Below are 22,140 nucleotides of genomic sequence, written 5' to 3'. Positions count from 1 at the left end.
TATTAAGATTATATATATATATAATATATATATATATGTGATCACTTAGTAGATGTTAATATATATATTTTGTGATATATAAAACGTATATAAAATGTATTCCGTTCATGATATGATAGTCTGTGAATTAAACGTTTTGTTATGGCACCGTGAATTTTTACGCTCCTTGGTAGACGGGTACGCGCTTCGCCACGAAAGCGGCGAGTCCTTCGATTCTGTCCTTTGTATCCACGAGTTTGCTGTAGCATTGCCCCTCAATCTCCATACCGTCTTCGAGAGATACCTCCGTGCCTTTAGATATGGCCACTTTCGCCAATCTAAACGACATAAAAGATTAAAAATTTCTATAAATAAATATTGTACTTTGTCAGTAAAAGTTATAAGTAAAATACAAGTGTCAGAGACACACGTATTACTCGTGCTCGATAAGCACAAAAAGATAAACGTGGTGTGATGTGTATTATATAATACGTGATCGACGATGAGTGATCGTATTAACGATTCTGAGTAAGCATCGTCATATTTAAATACCTGTTTCTTGCGGATAATAATGATAATAATTCGCATATTGCAACAAAATTCTACTTTTTGTTTTCTAATTATACCTTTATGTTTTTCATTATTTCTATTTTTTTTTATAACTGATTTTTAATTTTTTATTTTTATTTTACTTTGTTCATTCCTCTTATATCTTTTTATAATTTATATTACACTTTTTTTTAAGTTCTTATAACACTGAATAATTACAATTTTAATTTTTTTAAATGTTTGACATCAGTGACTTACTTAACGCCGATGGGACCATTGGGCAAAATTTCTCTCGCGATTGAGAGAGCCATTTGATAAGCTGCATCGCCGACCTTGTTTTGCGGAACTACCTCGTTCACGAGACCGATCTGCATCGCCTGCTCGCCGTCCAGAATGCGCGCGGTGTAAATCAATTCTTTAGCCTTGGGTACGCCGATTATCCTCGGAAGTCTCTGAGTTCCGCCGGCGCCTGGAATTATGGCCAGTTTCGTCTCTACGAGACCCATCTTTGCCTCGGAAGAGGCGACCCTGATATCGCTGGCTAACGCGAGCTCTAATCCTCCGCCCAGCGCTGCACCGTCGATAGCCGATATCACCGGCGTTGGTAGGGTCTCCACGTTGGTCATGAGATCTCTCAGTGAGGACACGAATCGCTGCACCTCGGAATTGTCCATCTTGAATCTTTCCCGTAGGTCAGCCCCGGCGCAAAACACTTTTGGAATCAGACTGCGTACTATCAACACTCTCAGCTTGCTGTTTTGCCTAATGGAAGCCAGCGCTTCATTCAATTGAGAGATCAAGACCTTGCTGAAAGAATTGCGAGCGGCAGGCCTGTTCAATCCTAATACAGCGATGCCGTTGTCTTTCCCATCTAAATAATTAACGATGACTTCTTTCGCGTCATCCTTAGGACTTGGCATCGCGCTCGTAGTCAATGTCCTCGCGGCACAGGCGCACCAGTGATGAAGAGAGCTGGTAGCTCTGACGCTTGCCACTAACGAAACCATTTTGCAGGAGGCTGTTTAAAATTTATATTCTCTTTAAAATGTGAATCTGGAAAAAAAATGTTTATTTTCCTCAGTAAATGAAAATAATTTCAAATGGATATAAATGAATTCATTTCTAAATTGGCGCTTCTGATTTTTCAAATCCATTTAAACCAAAAAATAGTATATGATAAGCTCAATTTGTATTACAATTTATTCGAATGTAAAAATAATATAATAGGGACATGAATTCATCTCCGAACTCTAAAGCGCCATGCAACTCGGATAAATTAAAATGAATTGTAATTTTTAATTCATTTAAATTAATTTTCGTTTAGTGGGTCGATAAGATATTTGTATCTTATCCGAATTTGAATTATCTTAAATTTTTATCTATCAGTCTGTATTAATGTGTCGTGTATTAAATTGTATGCGATATTATGTATAGTATTTAAGCATATAGCATGCGCATCTAAGTGAATATGATAATCTTACAAAAGAACTTACTTGAATACAACCGACCGGTTTCTCAACTCTCGCACGGCGCCGCAGCACGTAGACGCGAAAAAATTTATGACGTCGTTATCCTTGATCCTATTTCGGGATTACGATGCGCCCAAACAACAGGAGCATTCGCGTCGGAGCGCGCGGATGCGCGCGCGGAAGCGGGGGATGTGTACGCGGGACCGCACGCACACGCGTGTGTAAAACGTAGTTTTTTTTTTTGCGAGCCGCGGTGTTTTGATTTCCGCAGAGACGGATCATGCAGGAATGCCTCCTCGCTCTACGCCGCGACTCCTTGGACCCCGGTCACAGCGGCATTGCAACAGCGGCGGACGACCGGCGGTGGTAGGGATGGATCGAGGAAAGTTCGAGCGAGACGTAATGCGGGGACGAGCCGCGCAAATCCCTCCACGCCCAACAACAACCGCGCCGGAGTCACGGCCACGACTGTTTGCTTTTTACCATTGCGAATGAAAGCAACATTCGCACGTGATGTCGGTGATGTCGGATCCAACGCGCGTGCGCGTACGTCGATCGCGTTCCCGGACAAAATGCCTAATTCGAGTGAAAGAGGGTGCCACTTGATCTTTTCTAGCCTGATCTTTCTTTTCGTTTTTTCCTTCGCTCAGAGAGATACATAGTGGGAATAGTGAGATCGAGCCATCGAGGATGTGGTGGGATGCTGGATGACTGATCGGACCGCACCAAGTTGTTTGGACTTTTTGGGATCTCAGGATATTCGTATACATTTACACATTATGCACAATCACTTATGGACGTTGTTATGAGTACTTATACGACAATATAAACACTTAATCAAAATGAAAGTACAACCTAACGTAAGTACAAGAACAAAATCTATCTATAATATGTTTGATAATTGATATACCAGAATAGCGAAAGCTAAATTTTATATACACCCTTTAAGTAAAAAATTCTTTTTCTTTAAATCACACAAGTTCTTGAAAAATTGATAAAAGAGAGTGTTGCAATGTCTGATAAAGTTTTATGATATCTGCAACAATAGTATTTATTACTAGAAATAGTCATTTTAAGCGGTCGCTCTATTATCTGTCGATGTTATCGCGAGATAATTTTTCGCTGATATATTCGAAGAATACAATTGACGGAAATATATTCTTGACGACAAACTATTATAATTATGTAATGAACAAGGCCACATTAGACTATAGCGAAACCATAGGTAAATTACACGTGCAATCGGCTGGGAATCGTGCTGCAACGGAGCATATCGCCGTAATGCATTCCGAGGAAAACATTTGTATGCAAATTTGTGTTTATTTCTGGCAGCGACGAGATGCTGCCGCGCTAACTTAGCAGAAGGGAATCTTATCGGTGTAGAGATACTTTATTCTTTATTTTTACATATAGTGTATATATATATTATATATACATATATATATATATATGTACACTATATATACTGTAAAAGTAAATGGGTATATATAATTTATATAGCATATATTATTAAAAAAAAAGAATTGGAGACTGTGATTATTTAAAGAATAAAACGTGTCTATTTTAGCATTCAAATAATAAAGCCGTAGATGCCATGAAAAAAATTTTATGTGCCATCGCGATAAAGTAAAAAAAGTATAAAACACGTTTTTCGTATTGCAATATTTATACGTTAATAACGGCGTAACCTCATTACAGCGAGGACTGCAACTGCGGTGAAATTTCCCTTATAATGAAAGTTGAGAAATCCGTCGATGTAATATTGTACCTATATCGTTACGTTGCTGATTTAATGTATTGACACATCGATAAACGCACTTAATTTAAAGATTATTTAACTTTTACCATGACTTGTATATACAAAGTGCATATCTTATCTGAAACGCATATATACAGAGTGTTTATTTTATGTACGTTTATATAATTGTAAATTTACCGACTGTCTTTGTATTTTGAAATGCAAGGTATTTTAAATTTTTCACGTAAATTTGCGTAATCAATATTAACATTAATATATACATATACATATATATGTATATATGTATATATATTAAGTCACGATAAAAATTAAATAATCTTTAAATTAAACGCTATCGATGTGTGTCATTAAATCAGCAACGTAATATATATTAATATTAATATATATTATCATAAAATTAATATAAAATACAACGAAATTACGAAATCTTTTTTTCATTTGTAAAGTAGGGACTTAACATAAAAAGGAATATAAGAATAAATACATCACTTGTCGTGTATACATTTTATATTCTAATATTCTGGCAATAGATTTCTGTTTACAATTATCTAAACAGAACGTCCTATTTCAAATAATGGCTTGCAATCTACGTGTTTCGACATTTAACCGCATTCCTAGAATACATATATCAGACTTTCTGAAGACGAATTACAAACTATATGACAAATAAATAAATAAATAAACAATAAATAAAGTACGATTGAAATTCGTCCAACGTGAAACTCGTATGTAAGATGTCCCTCTTCTGCCGCATTTCAAAATCTTTCGAGAATCAATTTTTCCTTAGCGAAAATATTTGAGAGAAATTAGCATTGATTGTAATTTTTATCTTTAGCACCTACAGACCTAAAGCCACGTGGAATTAATTAAAATATATTAATCGAATGTAATTTTGTCATTTTTTGGTCAGATTTTTTTGCTGCAGCTCATTATCAGTTCGCCAGAAACTTCGCCAGAAACTTAATTTTTAATTGTTAATTGAGGAATTATTGATGCCTCGACATTTCTCTCGAGGAAAAATTGATTCCGAATTGATCGAGCGATCTGTCATTAAAAAAAAATAACGCAGTATAAGTGGGACACCGTGTATGCGTTTTCAAATGTTACTTTCTCTCGCGAGTAAAAAAAATCGATTTATTAATAAGAATCCAATTACGATTAATCCGCCGAAGTTATCGCGCAGCTTTCGCGCGCGACTCGATGATAGATGTATAAACCCGTCAAACGATATGCGCGTTGCATTGGATCCTTGATAGAGGATTCCTCATGGATCGCTTCTCACTTCGATCAGTGATTACTGACGGTTTCAGTTGGACTAAGGAGCGGCAGGAGTATGTCGTTTAAGCTGCAGGTGAGACAGGCGGCGGTCGAAGCATTGACCTGGTGGCCGAGGAAAGTTTCTGCGACACCAAATGCGCGATATGCGACGATCTCTTCCACACAAACTCCCGCGTTCTGTCGTGGTCGTCCTGGCTTTCCACTCGAACCTGATTTAAAAAAAAAAAGGAAAAAAACATACGATTTAATACGTGAATACAAACAAGTGTTAAGCAAACAGAGTAGCTGCTGTTTGTAGCTGTTCTTAACTGTTTCGTGATATGTCACGTCGACTTTCGTTTCAAGTCTGAGATAAAGATTTTACATCGAGTTAAAACGAATCGACACTTTTAAATCAAATAATAAACATTTTGATTTTATTGGACACGCTGACTGTGGCACAAAATTGATAATATGTACAAATTACATACAATTTAGAAAAAAAAATGAGATTTCTAAAAAATACTTCTCTATAATTTAAAATATACGTACATTTTTATTTTCTTGCGATGAGTTTATCATTTGAAACGTTTACAATCCATATAAAATATTCCAGATTTGTCGTTAAATAATATTCTAAAAATTTCTTTAAATTTGTAATAAATAATTGCGTGAAAAATGTATTATTTAATTGTATAACTTGGAATGTCAATTCTTTATTAGTAAAATCAGTAAAATCAAGAAATATCAAGAAGAAGGTTTTTAGGAATCCAGCTCGTACAGTCAAACATACACACAAAACCATCTGCTTATTGACTTGACATTCCAGTTCCGTGGTATTCACGCGTTGCTATAACTGTTTTTCCCCTCTGTCGACGTACCTGTTTAGGTTGCAAAACCCGAATAGAATGCAGTGTCGCTGCACCGCCGTGTAACACACGCAGGCTCAGCTTGCCAGACATCTCGGCCGTAGTGGCGGTCGCACTTCTCAACTCCTTCTTCGCGGCCCTGCCGAACTCCTTCTCGACCTTTAGCACCAGCGGTCCCAGGCTGAACTTGGTCTTTATTGTCGTGTGATCGCTCATCATGTTGACCGATACGTCGCCTGTCCTCTGCAGGGACGCCAATCCGTACAGAGTGGCTTTTGCTTTTGGTCTGCTCTTAGACTTGGTCTAAAAAAAATCATAAGAAAATTCATTGAATACTCACGTCGAACAATTTTCATTATTTTCAAATATCTATATAGATTCGGATACAGATTTATATACGTAACAGAAAAAATGTGACGTTTACGAATATTTATCAATTTTTAATTACCTTGTTCTTGTTATTGCTTTGATTCTTCGTCTTGTTCTTCGTTCGTTTGCGGTTCTTGTTAGAGTTCTTGTTGTTCTTGTTGGACGTACGTCTGTGGCTAGATCTCACGCTGGTTTCTGTGGGAGATTCCAGTGAAATCGGTTCTTTTTTTGTCTCGCTTATTTGCGTTACGACAGATTCAATGGTCTGCGTGGCTTTCTGCAAACATCGTACATACATACTGAACATATTTATTGAAGGTACATATAGAATATTCGTACTTACAAATAAATTTATCGACATATATGACAGTTTTCTATAATTTTTAAACTCAAAATTTTTATTTTTAACAGCATATCAAAATTCTACCATCTATTCCAATTTTTTAATGTTTCTGAACAAAGTTTCGTTATTTAATTAGTCTTCAAAAATTTAATTGGTGAGACGTTTTCTATTTTAAAAAAATGTTAGTATCTCTTTCTCTCAATATTGTCATTAAAAGTCAATATTTAAATTTGGTGTTTTGCGAGAGTATTAATTACTTTTGAAAATGATTGCGAATCGTACCTCGACGTCATTTTCATTGTCACTCCTTTCAGTGACAGCGGACGTATCAATCGGCCTTGAGGCGCTCTTCTTGGTGCCATTCTTGGTGCCCTTCCTTTTAGACTTGTTTTTATTCTTGCTCGTCTTGGAGTTTGAATTTGAATTCGTCAGTTTTACAGTCACCGGCTCGTAATTGGCACGCAGAATATTGTTGATCTTGCCGAGAATATTGTCGACGAAACGATTGTATTTTGCCACATAAATCGCTGGCACGTGACCACTCGATTCGGAGTCCATGCCACCTAAACCGATAGAAATTGCATCAGTCATATAGTTTCTACTTTCCCGGATATTTCTCGCGAAAGTCCACACGTTATCTTTAACATTAGAACGGTATTTGCATTCTGAGATTATTCAAATGTCGCAACACTACCTATAAAATATATTAATCCTTTTACTTAAAATGATTAATTATTTTAAATCCTGCAAGTCTTTGACTAATTTCTATTGATAGCGGTGATCAACACGGACGATTAATCATGAATTTGTATAAATTTTATATATTGTATAATTAAAACAGATGTTGCTATTCTATATTGTGAATGTATTATATTAATATAATATATTCTGTAATTTTGTGTTATCGTCACCGCTACCAGCCCAAGCATTATTGCTTGGCAACCTCTTTTCCGAAAGCCATCAGTTTACAAGTGGCGAATCTTCAGAGATACCAAAATCGCCCGTTATCAATCGAGGGGTCGCGGGAATTCTATAAAAATTTCTAGGTAAACCCGTGAGCAGGAGAGAGCGGTTTTTGGGAATGCGTCCCGAATGCGTCCTTGAAATCACTTTTCGTGAGATCATTTCGTCTCGTCCGGGTCATCGACCAGGGTGGGACTGCGCCCGACGTGCTGCCTTCCGTAGCTTGACGTACCGTCTCTGGGTTTTAATGAAGGGAAACGCATTCCTCTCCCCGCTGATTACCTTGGAAGGAAGTCAGCAGTTGTTGATCGAGGAGGAGCCTACTTAAAGCGACGACAATGTTAACGGTATATCGGAATCCTTCGGCGCGGCCAAACTGGTCCCCGATCTAGGCCATGACCTCCTTCCTTGCTACATAACTCACCTACAGACCCATCTAGCCGCGCAGGTCCATCCAACTGCTGCCTACCTAAAAACTCTCCCCCGGTCGTTGCACCTCCCGCAGCACGTAAGCACGACTTTCTTTCGGACGTCATGACGCCGTGCCACGCCGCGATGAAAATCTCATGCCACGGACAATATCAAGGTCGTCTACTTCTGGCACAAACGGAGGCGTTGAATGCCGAGGTCTCGGTCGAGGTTCGATCAGAGCCTCTCGATAACGCATGCACAATAATAGCCCCTCTGTATTCCCGAGAAATCTTTGGCTCGAGAATCTTTTCTCTGTATTCTAGAGCTGAATTCTTTACACGACGCGACTGACCCGTAATGGTTCTTCTTCAAAAGGCATTTTATGATTTTAAAACAAAAATGATACGATAAAAGATTTGGCATATGCACATTTATCTTTATAGACTATAAATGCTCGTTAAACTTAAAAGATTTTAGCAAAACCAAATAACGAACATGTTATGTGAGACGACAATGCTTTTTATTCGAAGTCCTTTGGAATAAACTCTTTAAATTAAAAGAATTTACATAACATTTTCAAAAATGTGATTGATTACTCAATATATTCATCATCTTGTTATGTATCTATTGAATAAAAGTAAATGTATTTCTTACATGTCTCATAATTACGATCTTGATCTTTATCTGGTTCTTATTTTTAGATTTTATTTTCCGATTCATTTCATATTTATTTTCACTTATTTGCTTGCTTTTTTTTTTAATAATTAATTTAATGTTAAATATTGATATATTCAAGCAATATAGTTTGCTATAGTAATTATTTAAAGTAAAAGATATCAAGAGCCTATTTTATCTTACATGTTTATAATATTCAAACGATAATATGATATTTCATCTATTGCAATCAAATATTCTAGGAAGAAACAGTACGTCATTAATTTAGTGTAAGACATAAAAATTTTCGTCTTCTCACCTTCGAGGAACGAAACAGGTCAGTCGGATCCACATACACATGCACAAAGACACACGGAAAGATTAAGAGCGATCGTATATTAAATCACGGTTTAGGCGTGTCTCGTGACAGATACCGAAGGACATCAGCTTCGTAACTTTGGCTGTGGGTCAGGGTCGCAGTCGGAGGAGGCTCTTCCGGTACATCGCTTGCGCGTTCTCCGGGTCGGTGGCCTCGTTTCTTTTTCGACCGGCTACTCCCGGTGAAAGCCGGGAAAAAATTTCAACGCGGTCACACCTTTGTTGGATTTAACCCGGCACTCATGTAGAAAGTTAATTGGATGTGGCGCGTGACGGTTAATTAAGAATCTCCGTTCATAAACTGATGGCGATTTGTTCGATCGAACCTTCGGCGATTTTGTTCCTGCTACCTTCTCTTTAAGTTTTAAGTATCGATTTATTAAATGAATCGAAGACTGAATATACCGAAATGATATCTGTAGTTAACGATAATGCTCGTATATGCAATGCAAATGTTCAGAAATATTTAAATATCTATAAATGTTCAAATCGCAATCCCACTATAAGCGCACGGTGTCATCTATTGTAAATACGAACCAGCGAAAGACAGAAAAATCTAAGTAGAGAGCTACTAAAAATACAGCCAATATATATGTAGGACAAATCATATAAAAGCGAATTATTTAAGATAGAATCTAAGAATAGAGGAAACTATAAATAACAAAAGAAACATCTAGAGCGTTCTAATAAAAAAAAAGAGAGGATTGCAGAATGTGCCGCTGGATCAAATCTTTCTTTTTTGCTTGGTTATCAGCTACTCTTCTTATCAACTACTAGTTAGTTACTAACTACTAATTTTACTATCTACTTAGGGGTACGGGAGGGACGTACGTTAAGGAACATGGAAGGGAGGAGAAATGGAAAAATGTCGTGCTACTGTCCAGGTACACGTTGTTGCAGTCGATCGTCCAAAACAAACCGTCCACCAAACACGCGATTATCTACTGGCAGATAGATAAAACTAAGAAACAGATAATTGAAGCGACAGCAGGCTACGGTTTCATAACAAACGAGTGATAAGAAAAAAAAAGCAAGTAGGGTTGAATTGATACAAGATATCAGGAAAAGAGAAATGCCGCTATCTATCGCTGTAATGCATTCAAATAGCCAGGCGGGTTACTGCACGTCACGTCACAAGAAGACGGAGAACACACGCCCTCAGCCGAAGATCGAGATCGATAATTTCATCGAGAAGATACGAATTTCCGAAGTCACGGATGCGCGAAAGCAACTCTTCCGTTGATCCTCAACGGTCGGAAACGCTTTTTCCCACATCCGCGGCATCGAAAGTCGATCCAAATTGAAATTATCCTAATCTCCAGTCTCGAGCGAAAGAGATTCGCGATTTGAGATTTGTTGAAGGAAGGAAAACAGAGAGAATTCATCCTCCTGGATCACGCGTATCGCGAGTGTATCTGGACACAAACACGTACGACTGATTCAATATGCGACTGGACAATGGTGAATGAAATAAATAGGCGGTACACATAACTTTGTAAAAATAATAAATTATTTGTATTTTGCAATCCAGAACGGACAATGTCTCTGTACAAGTCTTGGTCTAGAGTAGAGAAACATCGTAAACAGACATATCTCTCGATTCGCGCGGAGCAATCGACACCGTCATCGACCGTGTTTAATCTGGCAGCTGATAAGCGACTTTAATAGAAACGCGATGTAAAATATAAATCTATGTGATGTAAAATGAAATAAATTTTCTTTCGAAATAAATTTTTTTACGATTAAATATATGTATTTACACTGAAATATGTTGGGAGGCTTAATTAGTCATCTGCCAGATTCAACATCTTATTGCTAATTCGACAGAACAGAAACAGGACGAAATTAGTTTCTCGTTCTGTTTTCTAATGTGGGCGATTTCGATGTCTCTTGATCCTGTAGACGAGACTATGATATCTCTAGATCTCGGTCTCTCTTTCTCTCTCATGCACGCGCATTCCCCTTCCGTTCTCCTCCTTTCTATCTCTCTTTCTCTCTCTTTTTCTCTTGTTTATTACTTATTTTATTGACAGCAGATGGATAACGAATATTGGAAAAAGGAGAAAAATACGTGACGTGAGGTCACCAAGCCAAAGCATTTCAATGCTACTCCATGCAACAAGGATCCAAAATAGATACTAAAAGACACTTTCTAAAAAGTTTCTGAAAAAACCTAAAAAAAGCCTAAAAAATTAGCACGTGTCTTAGACAAAATATCTAAAAAATATTTAAAAGATTAGAGAGAAACCAAAGGATTACAAAGAGACCGGACGTGTCAGTCTGTGGTGCGATGCGACATGCGATGGGACTTTAAATATAGAGATATTGTCGTTAATAAATATAATAAATAACTAATACTTGAAAAAAATTTAGAGTGAAATTATCATTTAGCGCACAAAACTAAAGTAGCAGAAAATTTGATTCTGCTCGCATGAAAACTTAGAGTGTGGATTTTCTATCATCATTGAATAACTTGTCGAGAAAAAATTTCTCAATCCGATCGCCCGATCAAGAAACTATCACGTGGATGTAGTGTAACAAATTCATAGTTCCTCTTCTCGTTCTTCATGTCATCACAAAACTAAGAATGTTATGAATTTATGTTAAAAGAAAGAATTACATAAATTATCGAAAAATTAAAGAAAAACTATATACATAAATTATATATATAAATATCGTGTGACTAATAAAATTATGTCGATACTAAAAAGTTTATTAAAATTCTAAATGATAATTTTTTCAATGTTCAGTTTGCATTTACTTAAAAAAATTAAAAATAATATTAATAAAATTTATATATATATATATATTGAGTTATATGTATTTTAGTTATACATATAATTCATTGCTATACGTAAAATATAAAGAGATAATAAAAATTTTTTAATTGTAAGAAATGATATGAGAACGGCAAGATCAATTAGTACAGCATAGTACTCTTCTTGCGTTTTCGTAGATTTGTGAGTTTCGTTTCATCCACAAGTTTTTTCGTAAAATCCCACAAAGGCACAGTTCTTACATTCAAGAGGCATAAAATTAACTAAACACGCCCTTCAAGGGGATGTGAAAATGAAACGAAATAAATAAAATAAATAAAATGAATTCCGTTCCACGAGCGAGCATCGCGATCGGGCACACAAGGTCGCTTTAATAATCGATCTCATGAGACCGATATTCAAAACGCTCGATGGAATCGACAGACAGTCATCGATGTGCAACGAATCGATGTCCACGAAACTTCCAAGAAATTTCCGTGCCAAGAGTCAAACGACTCAACAGCAAAGAGAACGCGCGAGGTCAAAGGATCACGTTGCACTTGTCACCGGGCTTTTTCGGCAATTCGACCTAAACACTCTTCGATGCGGTGGCGGAAGAAGAAGAAGAAGAAGAAGAAGAAGAAGAGGATGAAGAAGAGGAAGAAACCGACCGTGCGATCGACTTGCGCGACTTGCGAGTGTGCTTGACGCTATGTTTCTTGGCCTTCTTGCCCTTGAACTCACGTGCGTGCCTAGCGTCGGCGATGTCGGCGATATCATCCACTTCGTCGTCGTCATCGTCGTCGTCGTCGTCGTCGTCATCGTCGTCATCATCATCGTCGTCGTCATCGTCCGTGATGTCTAGATCTACATCATCGTCGTCGTCGTCATCGTCATCGTCGTCGTCCTCGTCGCTGGCCGGAGCAGCCGCCGCGACGCCGCCGGGCGAAACCCCAACGGCCTGGACTGATACCGGATTCGAGACGGACTCGGCACCTTCGAGCGTCGACTCGTGAATGCTGGATGCCTGACCCTCGGTGTCGCTCGCCTCCTCATCCTCGTAACTGCCGGTATCGTCCTCGGCCGTCTCACTCGACGCGGCATCCTCCGCAGCTTCCTCGCCAGCCTGATTCAGATCAGCCGCCACGGCGAGCGGCACCTGCGGCGAATTGACGGGGGTGGGTGGAGGCGTTACGGCGGATGCGACGGGTGCCGGTGAAGCGGCTTCGTCCTCGTCATCATCATCGTCGTCCTCTCCTGCAAATTGATAAAGGTACGTTATACATATGTGGCCAATATATTTTATTAGCGGTGTTATATTATTAGATCGGGCGAAATGAATGATGAAGTAATGAACGAAAGCAAAACTCTACTTGAACATTAGAAAATTACAATTAATTTATTTATCTATCATGAATAGCTTTAATATAAAAAAAACTCACTCAAGCTATTACAAAAAATACGATGTAAATGTAGAAAGAAACTGTACAACGTCATTAAAACATTGCAAAACTATACTACAAAGTGTGCACGGGTATCAACTTTATTATTATCTCTTATAAGTTCACGCATTCGTGATTTTAACGCACTCTGCATAAGAGACGGCCGAGGGGATCGAGAGAACTCGGATTATCTTTTGGTATTCAGGTCAATGCGAAGAAGTAGCGCGTAGAAATTTTTTTCCGAACCGAGATCGCTGTCGATTTATGTTAATTTGGACGAGTCAAAGTACCCTCTACCGTTATAACGCTCAAGCATATGTGAGTGAGAAAGAGAGATTCTCAGGCAATACGAAGCTTCGCGTTTACATAACGGTGTGTGTCAGTTTGCAAGATTTCCTATTGTCTGAGATTCGACGGAAAAGAAACTGATGCATCGTCATGTACTTACGCGTGAATCGAAGAAAGAATAGAATCGATTTATTATTCAATACTCTCAGACAGAGACAAGTTTATATGTGACTCATCATTCAATACAAGAGAATCAAATTAAGCCATTCATAAAATGCATTATTGACAAGAAGATGATTTTGTATTTAGGAAAAATTTAGCAAATGTTTATTCAGTATCAAGTTTCTGTTATCCTTCCGTTTTTTTTTATGTATATAAGAGTTTTAGTAATTTATTTGCTATTGGAATATCAAGTTTATATAACGGTACGCTTGTTAATGTACACATTAATTAATTAAGAAATACCGCCGAATTAAGAGTCTATCTATATCTTTATCTGAATCTTTAATTTCTCATTTTGAATTTAATTCGTTTCGTGTTTTCTTATCTTTAATTGTTTAAGCTATCAATATCCATCTTTCTTATTCGAGAGCGCGTTCTCTTTGCTTTCTTTGTTAAGATTCTTTGATTAGACAAATATCGTAAGGAATCGCGCGCAATGATGTACGCAATGTTGGAGAACAATTAAATGCTGTCGATTCCTCACCTCCAAGTATATCTTCGATGAAACGCTCCAAATAATCGCCTTCATCGTCGTCGTCGTCGTCGTCGTCATCATCGTCATCGTCGTCGTCGTCGTCGTCGTCGTCGTCAGTGATATCTAAATCAACGTCGTCGTCATCGTCGTCGTCGTCATCATCGTCGGTGGCGGCTGGCGCCGCGGACGCTTGCCTCCCGGTCGCAACAACATTCTGAGTCGACACCTTGCTGTCAGCGATCTTGGGCACCGGCGAGGCGAGTGCCCCTATCGCCAGACAGCACAGCAACATCAGCACTGCCACTAGTCGCATGGCTCTGCAAAAGCAAATAGACGTATAGACATAGGAAGTAGAATTACTTGTCATTTTTTGCGAACGGGTATTGTGTATAAATCTAATTATCTTATTCAACGTTTAGAATTGAAATAATAATTGCGCAATGTACCCTTCACGCAAGTGAAGTTTATCGTTTAGAATCACATTTTTGTTTGCAAAAAATCACTTCTCCCCAGCTTAGCTCTTAAATATCAGGTAATAATATTTTTTTAGAAATGGCAAAACCAGGTGGAATTGATTAGATCCTATAATAAATTCCACTTGTAGTAATCCTTTTATCTATATTTATTAAATAAATGCAAGAAATACTATTGATCTGGGACATCCTATTAGCCGGGGATTACAAGAGATCACCGATAAAATGACAGCAGGACATCGACGATGATAATTCGCTCATGTTACCCGTTATGAACGACACGTGCGACTTGTTAGAACGTTATTCGTGGCGCGATACGGTAACCCGGGCTATATACAAGTTAACCGTAAGGAATCGCGCCTTTTTCCGCCTGCAGAAGAGACACTCTCCGTGTCATGACCGACGATCAATCGTGCGGTCGCGAGGCAGACAGTTCCCATAGTATCTCGTGGCATTCCCGTGCGTATTCTTTCAACTTTCAAAGCACGAGCACGCAAAACGTCGCGGGAAGAGATTTATGAGCCGCATTGCAATAAACCGGATGTCTCGATTGGAAGGGAATAGCGTTACGGATAGAATAACAACGGTAGTCGATTACATCTTCGTGCTTCTTTCTAGTCATTTCACAGTCGAATCTGTAGGGAAGATAAGGGAGAGATTGGAATAATGTAAATGTAAATGAATAATGTGTAATGCTATGATGCGCATCGACAAAGAATACAAAAAAGTTACGAACAATGCAGAAATAAATTCCTTGCCAACCTATATAATTAATTTAGTTTATAAAAAATTGACATAGAGAACTTATTTTATCACGATTCGTGAATGATCTTTTTCCAAAAATTGAAAGATATGATATTAATAAAAATGGAATTTTTTAAAAATATTTGTCACGTAAGGGGATGATCGAATTTGAAGTTGAGTAAAGTTTTGCTTTTTTAACATTTAAAAAATAAATGAATAGAAAATTAATAAGAGAATTGATCATAAACACACGATTAATAGTTCTTAAATTTTTTTTCTATGAACTCTTATCGACAAGAATATATAAACAATATTTTTGTCGTTTTCGGTTTAAAAAAAGTAATTGAATGATTTTTTGTTACCTTTTGCTAAAAAAAGGTAAAAATGTGGAACAAGTTGCCTCACATTAGCTCCGCGATTCGATAGCAACTGCAGCGTCGGTACCCGGAAGTAACTCTGCGACGAGTCAGAAGGAGATTCAACCGGATGAGAAACCAAGTTCACAACGAATCCTCCGGACGCGAATACGTCACACGAAGACTACCTCACTGTATTAGCGTCGCACACAGTATCACTCAGCTCTCAGGGAAATCTTGCCTTCGATTAACTCGATCGGGCGGCGGAGGAACGAGGAAGGGAATAGGCACCAACGTGCAGTCGGTCAAGGTCGTTTGTAGGTCCGGTTACCGGAAATCGTTCTCAGTTCCGATTCAGTTCGACGCCTCCTAACAGGAGGTGGCAGGCACTTTGTTCTCCACTTTATGCTGTATATATCCTGGTATTCCTTGGGAACTCACCTCTATTTCTTTCTTCCTCTCTCTTTTTTTTCTACTCTCCTTTTCTACGTCTTTTCTTGAGGTAGACGATCGACGATGACACGCGTATACGTCCCGGTTCTTCCACCGATCGATCCACCGAGCGGCCCGGTGAGAGTGTTAAAACAGACGAGGCGGTCGCGATGCGACCCTTTTATACCGACCCGCACCTCCACCTCCTTTCATACTCCTTCGTCGTCCTCCTTCTGGTCGTCGTCATGCTCTTCCTGCGTTCATTCGCACTATACCTACCTACCTACCTACCTACCTACCTTCTGTTCTCCACGTGGCCCGAGCGTTTTCTCCCTTTCTGAAACGTGCGTGAGCGCATTGTAGACATGAGTATTTTACACCTATAAAGATCACTAGGAATCTCACAGTTTCCGCGATTTATCCACAAACGAAGAGAGAGAAAGAGAAGAGAGGGAAGACGGGAAATACAGCAAAGTACTTATTTAAATTTTCTCTTATTGTTAGCATGTGTACCAACGCCCACTTTCCATAATACATTCTTACATCTAATACTTGATATCCTATTTCTTACATGATCATATTTATTTTCCTCATTATAAGAGTCGCGTTTTATTCTATATATTTATGATTTCTAATTATTTTCGTATAAAAAATTCAATTATGTCTGTCTGATATATTACACTAAAGTCTTGCATTAAAGCTTCACTACCTATATATTTATCTTAGCAATAAAAAAAAGGGATACTTCTATATAAAAAATTTTAATATTTCAAGAAATTTATAGGATTTTTAAGAATTCGTTAAAACACTGAGGTTTATTAAAACTGTTAAATTTTCTGATTTTCAAGATTAATGCCCGTCTGCGTGGGCATTATTCAAAGTGAAAATCTGCGATAACTAATTGCGTGATTGCAATAACATATTGCGAGAAAGAGCATTAAATACTCTATCGTAAAACAGATCTGATAAATCAAGCGCGCATTAAAAGATCATTGTCACTCTCGCTCCTTCTGGCGAAATGTTTTAATACTTCGTTTGATGACGCTGCTTATTTGATGTGCTACTTTCGTGATAAATAATGCATCACCCGGATCGACATTGCCAGGATGTTTCGTTCGATCTTGAAGCGGCTAATTAGCAACAGTTGCTTCGCATATGGATGATTGGCGCTGCTTAATGCGAACGATCACAGATATAAAATGATTGCACTGATTAATTGACAATCGTATTTTGTGTGTATCGGACATATTTATTAAAAATGACTTTCTTATGATTCGAATAGATGTTCAATGTCGAGTTAATCATCTGGACATACAAGTTGAGTACTATATCACTATAAGTACTAAAATCACGAAAATAAAATGGACGATTAACTCAAAGAGTGGTTGTTAAAAACGTTAAAATTCAGTCTCTTCAAAATAATATTATCTATAAAAAATATTATATAGACACATAACTATATGTATAATAATACTAGCTAAGACAATTTTTATAATCGGTTTTATCTAGATTTACAATTACTTATCTATTCTAGTTATCTGTCTTTTCTATGCTCTATATTTATTTATATATAATTTTTATTAATATTTCAGGTAAAGATGACATTTTGCAATTAATAAGAACCTTCATATAAACTAATGAATCCGTCCGGCGATATAGAACACAGAGAGCGAGAGTGTATAGACTCGCAAACTCTTATTCTCTTCTCTTCTCTGATCAATTTCGTTTGCAGCTGAAGTCTTAATGGACATATTTATATGACCTAAATATAATTCTAATATCCAATACAAATTTTAGAAAAATAATTTAAAATCTTGAAAAGATCGTAAAACTGTTAAGCTAGGCATTTAACTCTAACGGGATTAAGCTTGATATAAAATATCTGATAGTTTATTTATATCTTCCATTGCATTATACTTGCTGCAAAAATTCTCATGTTTTCATAAATACGTTTTCTAAATCTGGCAAGTAAATCTTGAATGCGGAAGCTCAATTGATATCCAGCGTTGTTTTTTGTTACTCGGACAATAATCAACATCTTTCAGCTGTATTATCAAGAGTCTTGACTAGCGTTAAAGACTAAAACGAGAATCACAGAAATGAAACGTTCGCCTCAAGAACGAGGAGCGAAAGCAACGCGCTCGATCGTCATCGGGCCGGTCGATCGTCTAACTGTAAATACTGAGCAACTTCTTCCTGCGGATGGCAATAGTAGTAGCTACTGATGGATCGATCATATACCGCCAGCATCCGCTCTGTCTAATGCCCGAAGCGACGACGCTGGATTTTTATGCGATACATTCCCGTTTGTGGAACGCCGGACGATTTCACGCTTCGAGACTACTCCCGACGATCTTCGTAGATCTAATACACACGCGGCGGTCTTTCTCATTCTCGGTGTGTTCATCGTAATATATATATATATATTTTGTACGTCTGCTGATTGAAAAAAACTCCGAAAAAAATTTCCAATCTAAGATGAGACTTTTAGAGAAAAAGAAGTTGAATTTTATTAAAATATACAGGACTTATTAAATTTATTCTCTCTCTCATTTGATTCTTCAATTCGATTCGAATAGTCTTTCTTAGTACCGAATGATATCTCATTTTTATTATCATCATGATAAATGATGAAAACCTATAAAAGTCAGACGATAATAGAGCGCGATTGCATTCGAGTGACATGGATCTACGAAACGAACAATAATGATGTTCGATTAACTCCCAATCAAATTAATCGTGATAGTATTACACATCAATTAGTTGCAATTGTATAGCAGATCAATTGCAGGATTCTCTTTAATTTTATTGTAATTAACACTACAATTGTTCTAACTTTTCAAACATCTTTAAATTATATTTATGACATTTAAACGATCTCAAAAAAAAAAAACGATCGCGATGCATATATCGTATTGTAATACATTTTCATTGTTACATTTATTATGTGAAAAAGATATTACGATAAGAATATTCTTATCTATATTTTATTGTCGCATTTAAATATTTTACACTTTGACATTTATACAATCGGAATTGAAAGTAAATTCTAAGAAATTCGGATATTTTTTGTTGTTTGAAAATAGACGTTTATTTCTGAATAAAATTTTGACAATAAAAATAGAATGAGAATTGAAAATAAATTCAATGGAAGACTTCTATTATTTGTTGACGACGATCGAAAGGAAAACAGACTCTCTGATCAATAATAAATCTAAAAATATATATCGGCGATCATCGAAATTAAAAAAAATATTGAAAAAGATCTGATTCTTTCTTTATTATTTATATCAAGTGTATGAAGTTCTTCTGCAAATTATCAAAATTTTTGCCAAGGCGAAAGCGCATCTGAATCATCTAGCACGGAATCCGCCACCAAGAGATATTTTCCAGATAGTAGTGGGCGCGCGGCGTGAACAGCGACGATATCCGGTGCGAATCGCTCGCTCGCGTGGATCATCGAGCTCTCGGGCTCGCCGACTCTCCATTCTGGCTGGAATATGGGATTTGGTGTCACAACGAGGCAGAGAAGTAGTCCGCGGCTACGTGAATTAGTAATCAGGATGTGTGTCTCGCGCGAGTGGCGAACGCATTTTCGTATACGCACGCCCGTGAGGAGGGGGCGGAGAACGGAGAAGCGAAACAAGTGAAAGAGTGTGAGAAAAGAGAAAGAGAGAGAGAGAAAGAAAAGATAAAATAAAGAACGAAGTGACGGTACAATTCACACATGCATTCTTCGCGGTGTCGTCGAAAACGCCATTCATTATTCATTGATTCGCGCGCAAGGATTGCAAAACGGGGAGAATCACGTGCTCAAATTTCTCGATTGAAAAAAAATCGAATTGGCACACCAATTGAATTTCCGTAGGCTAATTATATATTAAGAATTATTCCTGTGTAATAAATAATAAATTCATATATTTCCCTCGTACTTAAATAAGTAATTAACATGAGTTACATTTCTTACAAATTTTATTGGAACAAGGTCTGCAAACCACAAGCTTCTTAAAATAGATTAATTCAAATACATTCATTCTAAAACGGTTGAATTTGTCAGTGTAGTCTGTTCGCACTTTTGTTGTACATAAAAGGCTAAGTAAGGCCTATATTGCTATTCACATTTTCTTACGAATGGCTTTACGAATTTTGTTGGAATTTATTTTTTCATTATTTGTATAACATCCTCATCGTGCATCACATGTTGCAGTCCTACTCGCTGAGGCGAATATTTAGTACTTGTGCCCTAAAAAAACACAATTTACGTGTATTCAGAAACTAGATTACTAATATTCTTAATTATATCAATACAGAATATCGATATACATTATGGATATCTAGTAACTTACCCACACAAGGGCATATTTGAATTGTTGAGCGAGAGTACGGTGAATCGCATGACACACATGCTCCACTGTCACCCCTTTTCTCAATATTAAACCGTCATCAAAATCAGGTGGTTGTCCAGGTTTTTTTGTATACACCCTTATCAAACTCAAGTATTCCCATAATATTTCCAGCAGAAAGTCGAGATTTAACTTCATATTACAACTGTAAGAAACAAAATTACGACTAGTAAAAGATATTCAAAAAAACATAAAGACTCATGTTTGTGAAAATATTTTGAACGTTTTATGTCTTACCTAACTACGACACTATTGGGTTGCCTAGCGATTCGATCGACTTCCTCTATCGATATTTGATCTATTTTGTTATATACATAAAGGCAGGGCAAGTACACTCGATTCGCGTTAATGACATCGATCAATTCATCAGCGCTGTAGTCCTCGCGAAACAGCACCTCGGCGTTGAAGATTTTATATTCATGTAGAATCATTTGAACTAGTTTTTCATCTACTTTTGTCAAGGGACATGTCGAGTTGAAGGCTAAACCACCGCCCTTCTTCACCTTAAAATATATATTCGGCTTTTTCTTGTTAAGTCTTATGCCAACCGATTCCAACTCTTTTTCCAACAGTTGTCGCTGAACGTCTTGCTTGGTTGCATCCAACATCATAAGTACCAAATCTGCCGTTCTAGCGACAGATATGACCTGCCTCCCTCGTCCTTTTCCCTACGATAATTCAGAAAACTCATTCGACATAAAAATAATGATGTCCCGAAAAACTATTTTCAGTATGTATAATCAGTTTACCTGTGCCGCTCCTTCGATTATACCAGGCAAATCCAGCAATTGTATATTGGCACCTTTGTACTCGATGACACCAGGGATACATGTCAGGGTGGTAAATTCGTAAGACGCAGCCTCCGATTGAGTGGCGGTCAAAGTACTGAGTAGAGTCGATTTGCCAACCGACGGGAAGCCGATTAATGCAACTCTGGCGTCGCCCGATTTCAGCACGTCGAAACCTTCGCCCTTCTCCGACTTTTTCGCCGGTTCCAGAAGCTGGGACCTATACTTGGCGAGTTTCGCTTTCAGCAAGCCCAAATGATACTCGGTGGCTGTAATTAAATTTCGCAACTACAATTGTCTCACTCACGTAAAAATCTCTCTTTTTTTTTATGCCTTCTCGCTTAGTCGTGTGTCACAACCGCAATATTGAAAAAATGGTGCGGAAAGCAGGTTAAGGAAGGCAACAACAACGTCAGCTCGCGATGCTCACCCTTGTTCTTCTGCGTACGCGCGATCTCCTTCTCGATTTCCGAGATCTTCTCCAGTATCCCCATCGCGATGCTGAAATTCGCTCGCAATAATTATTTATTACATTTATTGAAGAATCAGCATTCGACTGACGCGTGCAGCGGGGTGACAATTCAGTGTCGAGCGCCGACATCTGTCTAAAGCGAGAAAGTGAGAAGGCCCTCTACCAGAATAATCGTAAACTAGGGATCTTTTCTGAGTTTGGGAACGCAATAGATAACAACTTTGACTCAAAGGATAAAAAGAGCTCTCTCTGCTGGAATAATTCTGAATTACAAATTCTTTGTTCCTTC

At 37.7% G+C, this 22,140-nt stretch overlaps 3 protein-coding genes and 1 long non-coding RNA gene across 4 annotated transcripts; 1 reads left to right on the top strand and 3 right to left on the bottom strand.

Moving 5' to 3' along the window:
- Positions 1-50: 50 nt before the first annotated feature.
- Positions 51-2,454, bottom strand: LOC105457078 (methylglutaconyl-CoA hydratase, mitochondrial). The gene is made up of 3 exons (XM_011701516.1): positions 2,022-2,454; positions 787-1,581; positions 51-317 (listed from the first exon to the last, which is right to left on the bottom strand). Exons 2-3 carry the CDS (start codon positions 1,533-1,535, stop codon positions 158-160), a joined length of 909 nt encoding a protein of 302 aa, XP_011699818.1. The 5' UTR covers positions 1,536-1,581; positions 2,022-2,454; the 3' UTR covers positions 51-157.
- A 132-nt stretch (positions 2,455-2,586) lies between these two features.
- On the top strand, positions 2,587-10,533 carry LOC105457076. Its single transcript, XR_975336.1, has 2 exons — positions 2,587-2,857; positions 9,813-10,533. It is a non-coding gene; the product is annotated as an uncharacterized LOC105457076 (long non-coding RNA).
- Positions 4,246-14,655, bottom strand: LOC105457077 (uncharacterized SDCCAG3 family protein-like). The gene is made up of 6 exons (XM_011701515.1): positions 14,193-14,655; positions 12,501-13,013; positions 6,877-7,157; positions 6,331-6,528; positions 5,895-6,185; positions 4,246-5,243 (listed from the first exon to the last, which is right to left on the bottom strand). Exons 1-6 carry the CDS (start codon positions 14,548-14,550, stop codon positions 5,097-5,099), a joined length of 1,788 nt encoding a protein of 595 aa, XP_011699817.1. The 5' UTR covers positions 14,551-14,655; the 3' UTR covers positions 4,246-5,096.
- Positions 14,656-20,142: 5,487 nt separating this feature from the next.
- LOC105457075 (developmentally-regulated GTP-binding protein 2) lies at positions 20,143-22,009 on the bottom strand. Its single transcript, XM_011701514.1, has 5 exons — positions 21,810-22,009; positions 21,341-21,648; positions 20,829-21,259; positions 20,535-20,736; positions 20,143-20,431 (listed from the first exon to the last, which is right to left on the bottom strand). Exons 1-5 carry the CDS (start codon positions 21,871-21,873, stop codon positions 20,345-20,347), a joined length of 1,092 nt encoding a protein of 363 aa, XP_011699816.1. The 5' UTR covers positions 21,874-22,009; the 3' UTR covers positions 20,143-20,344.
- Between the last annotated feature and the right edge of the window lie 131 nt (positions 22,010-22,140).

This window comes from Wasmannia auropunctata, unplaced genomic scaffold (assembly GCF_000956235.1).
Source record: "Wasmannia auropunctata unplaced genomic scaffold, wasmannia.A_1.0 LD335400.1, whole genome shotgun sequence".
NCBI lineage: Eukaryota > Metazoa > Arthropoda > Insecta > Hymenoptera > Formicidae > Wasmannia > Wasmannia auropunctata.
The sequence above is the reverse complement of the archived record's forward strand: the minus strand, read 5'-3'. Positions and strand labels throughout refer to the sequence as shown.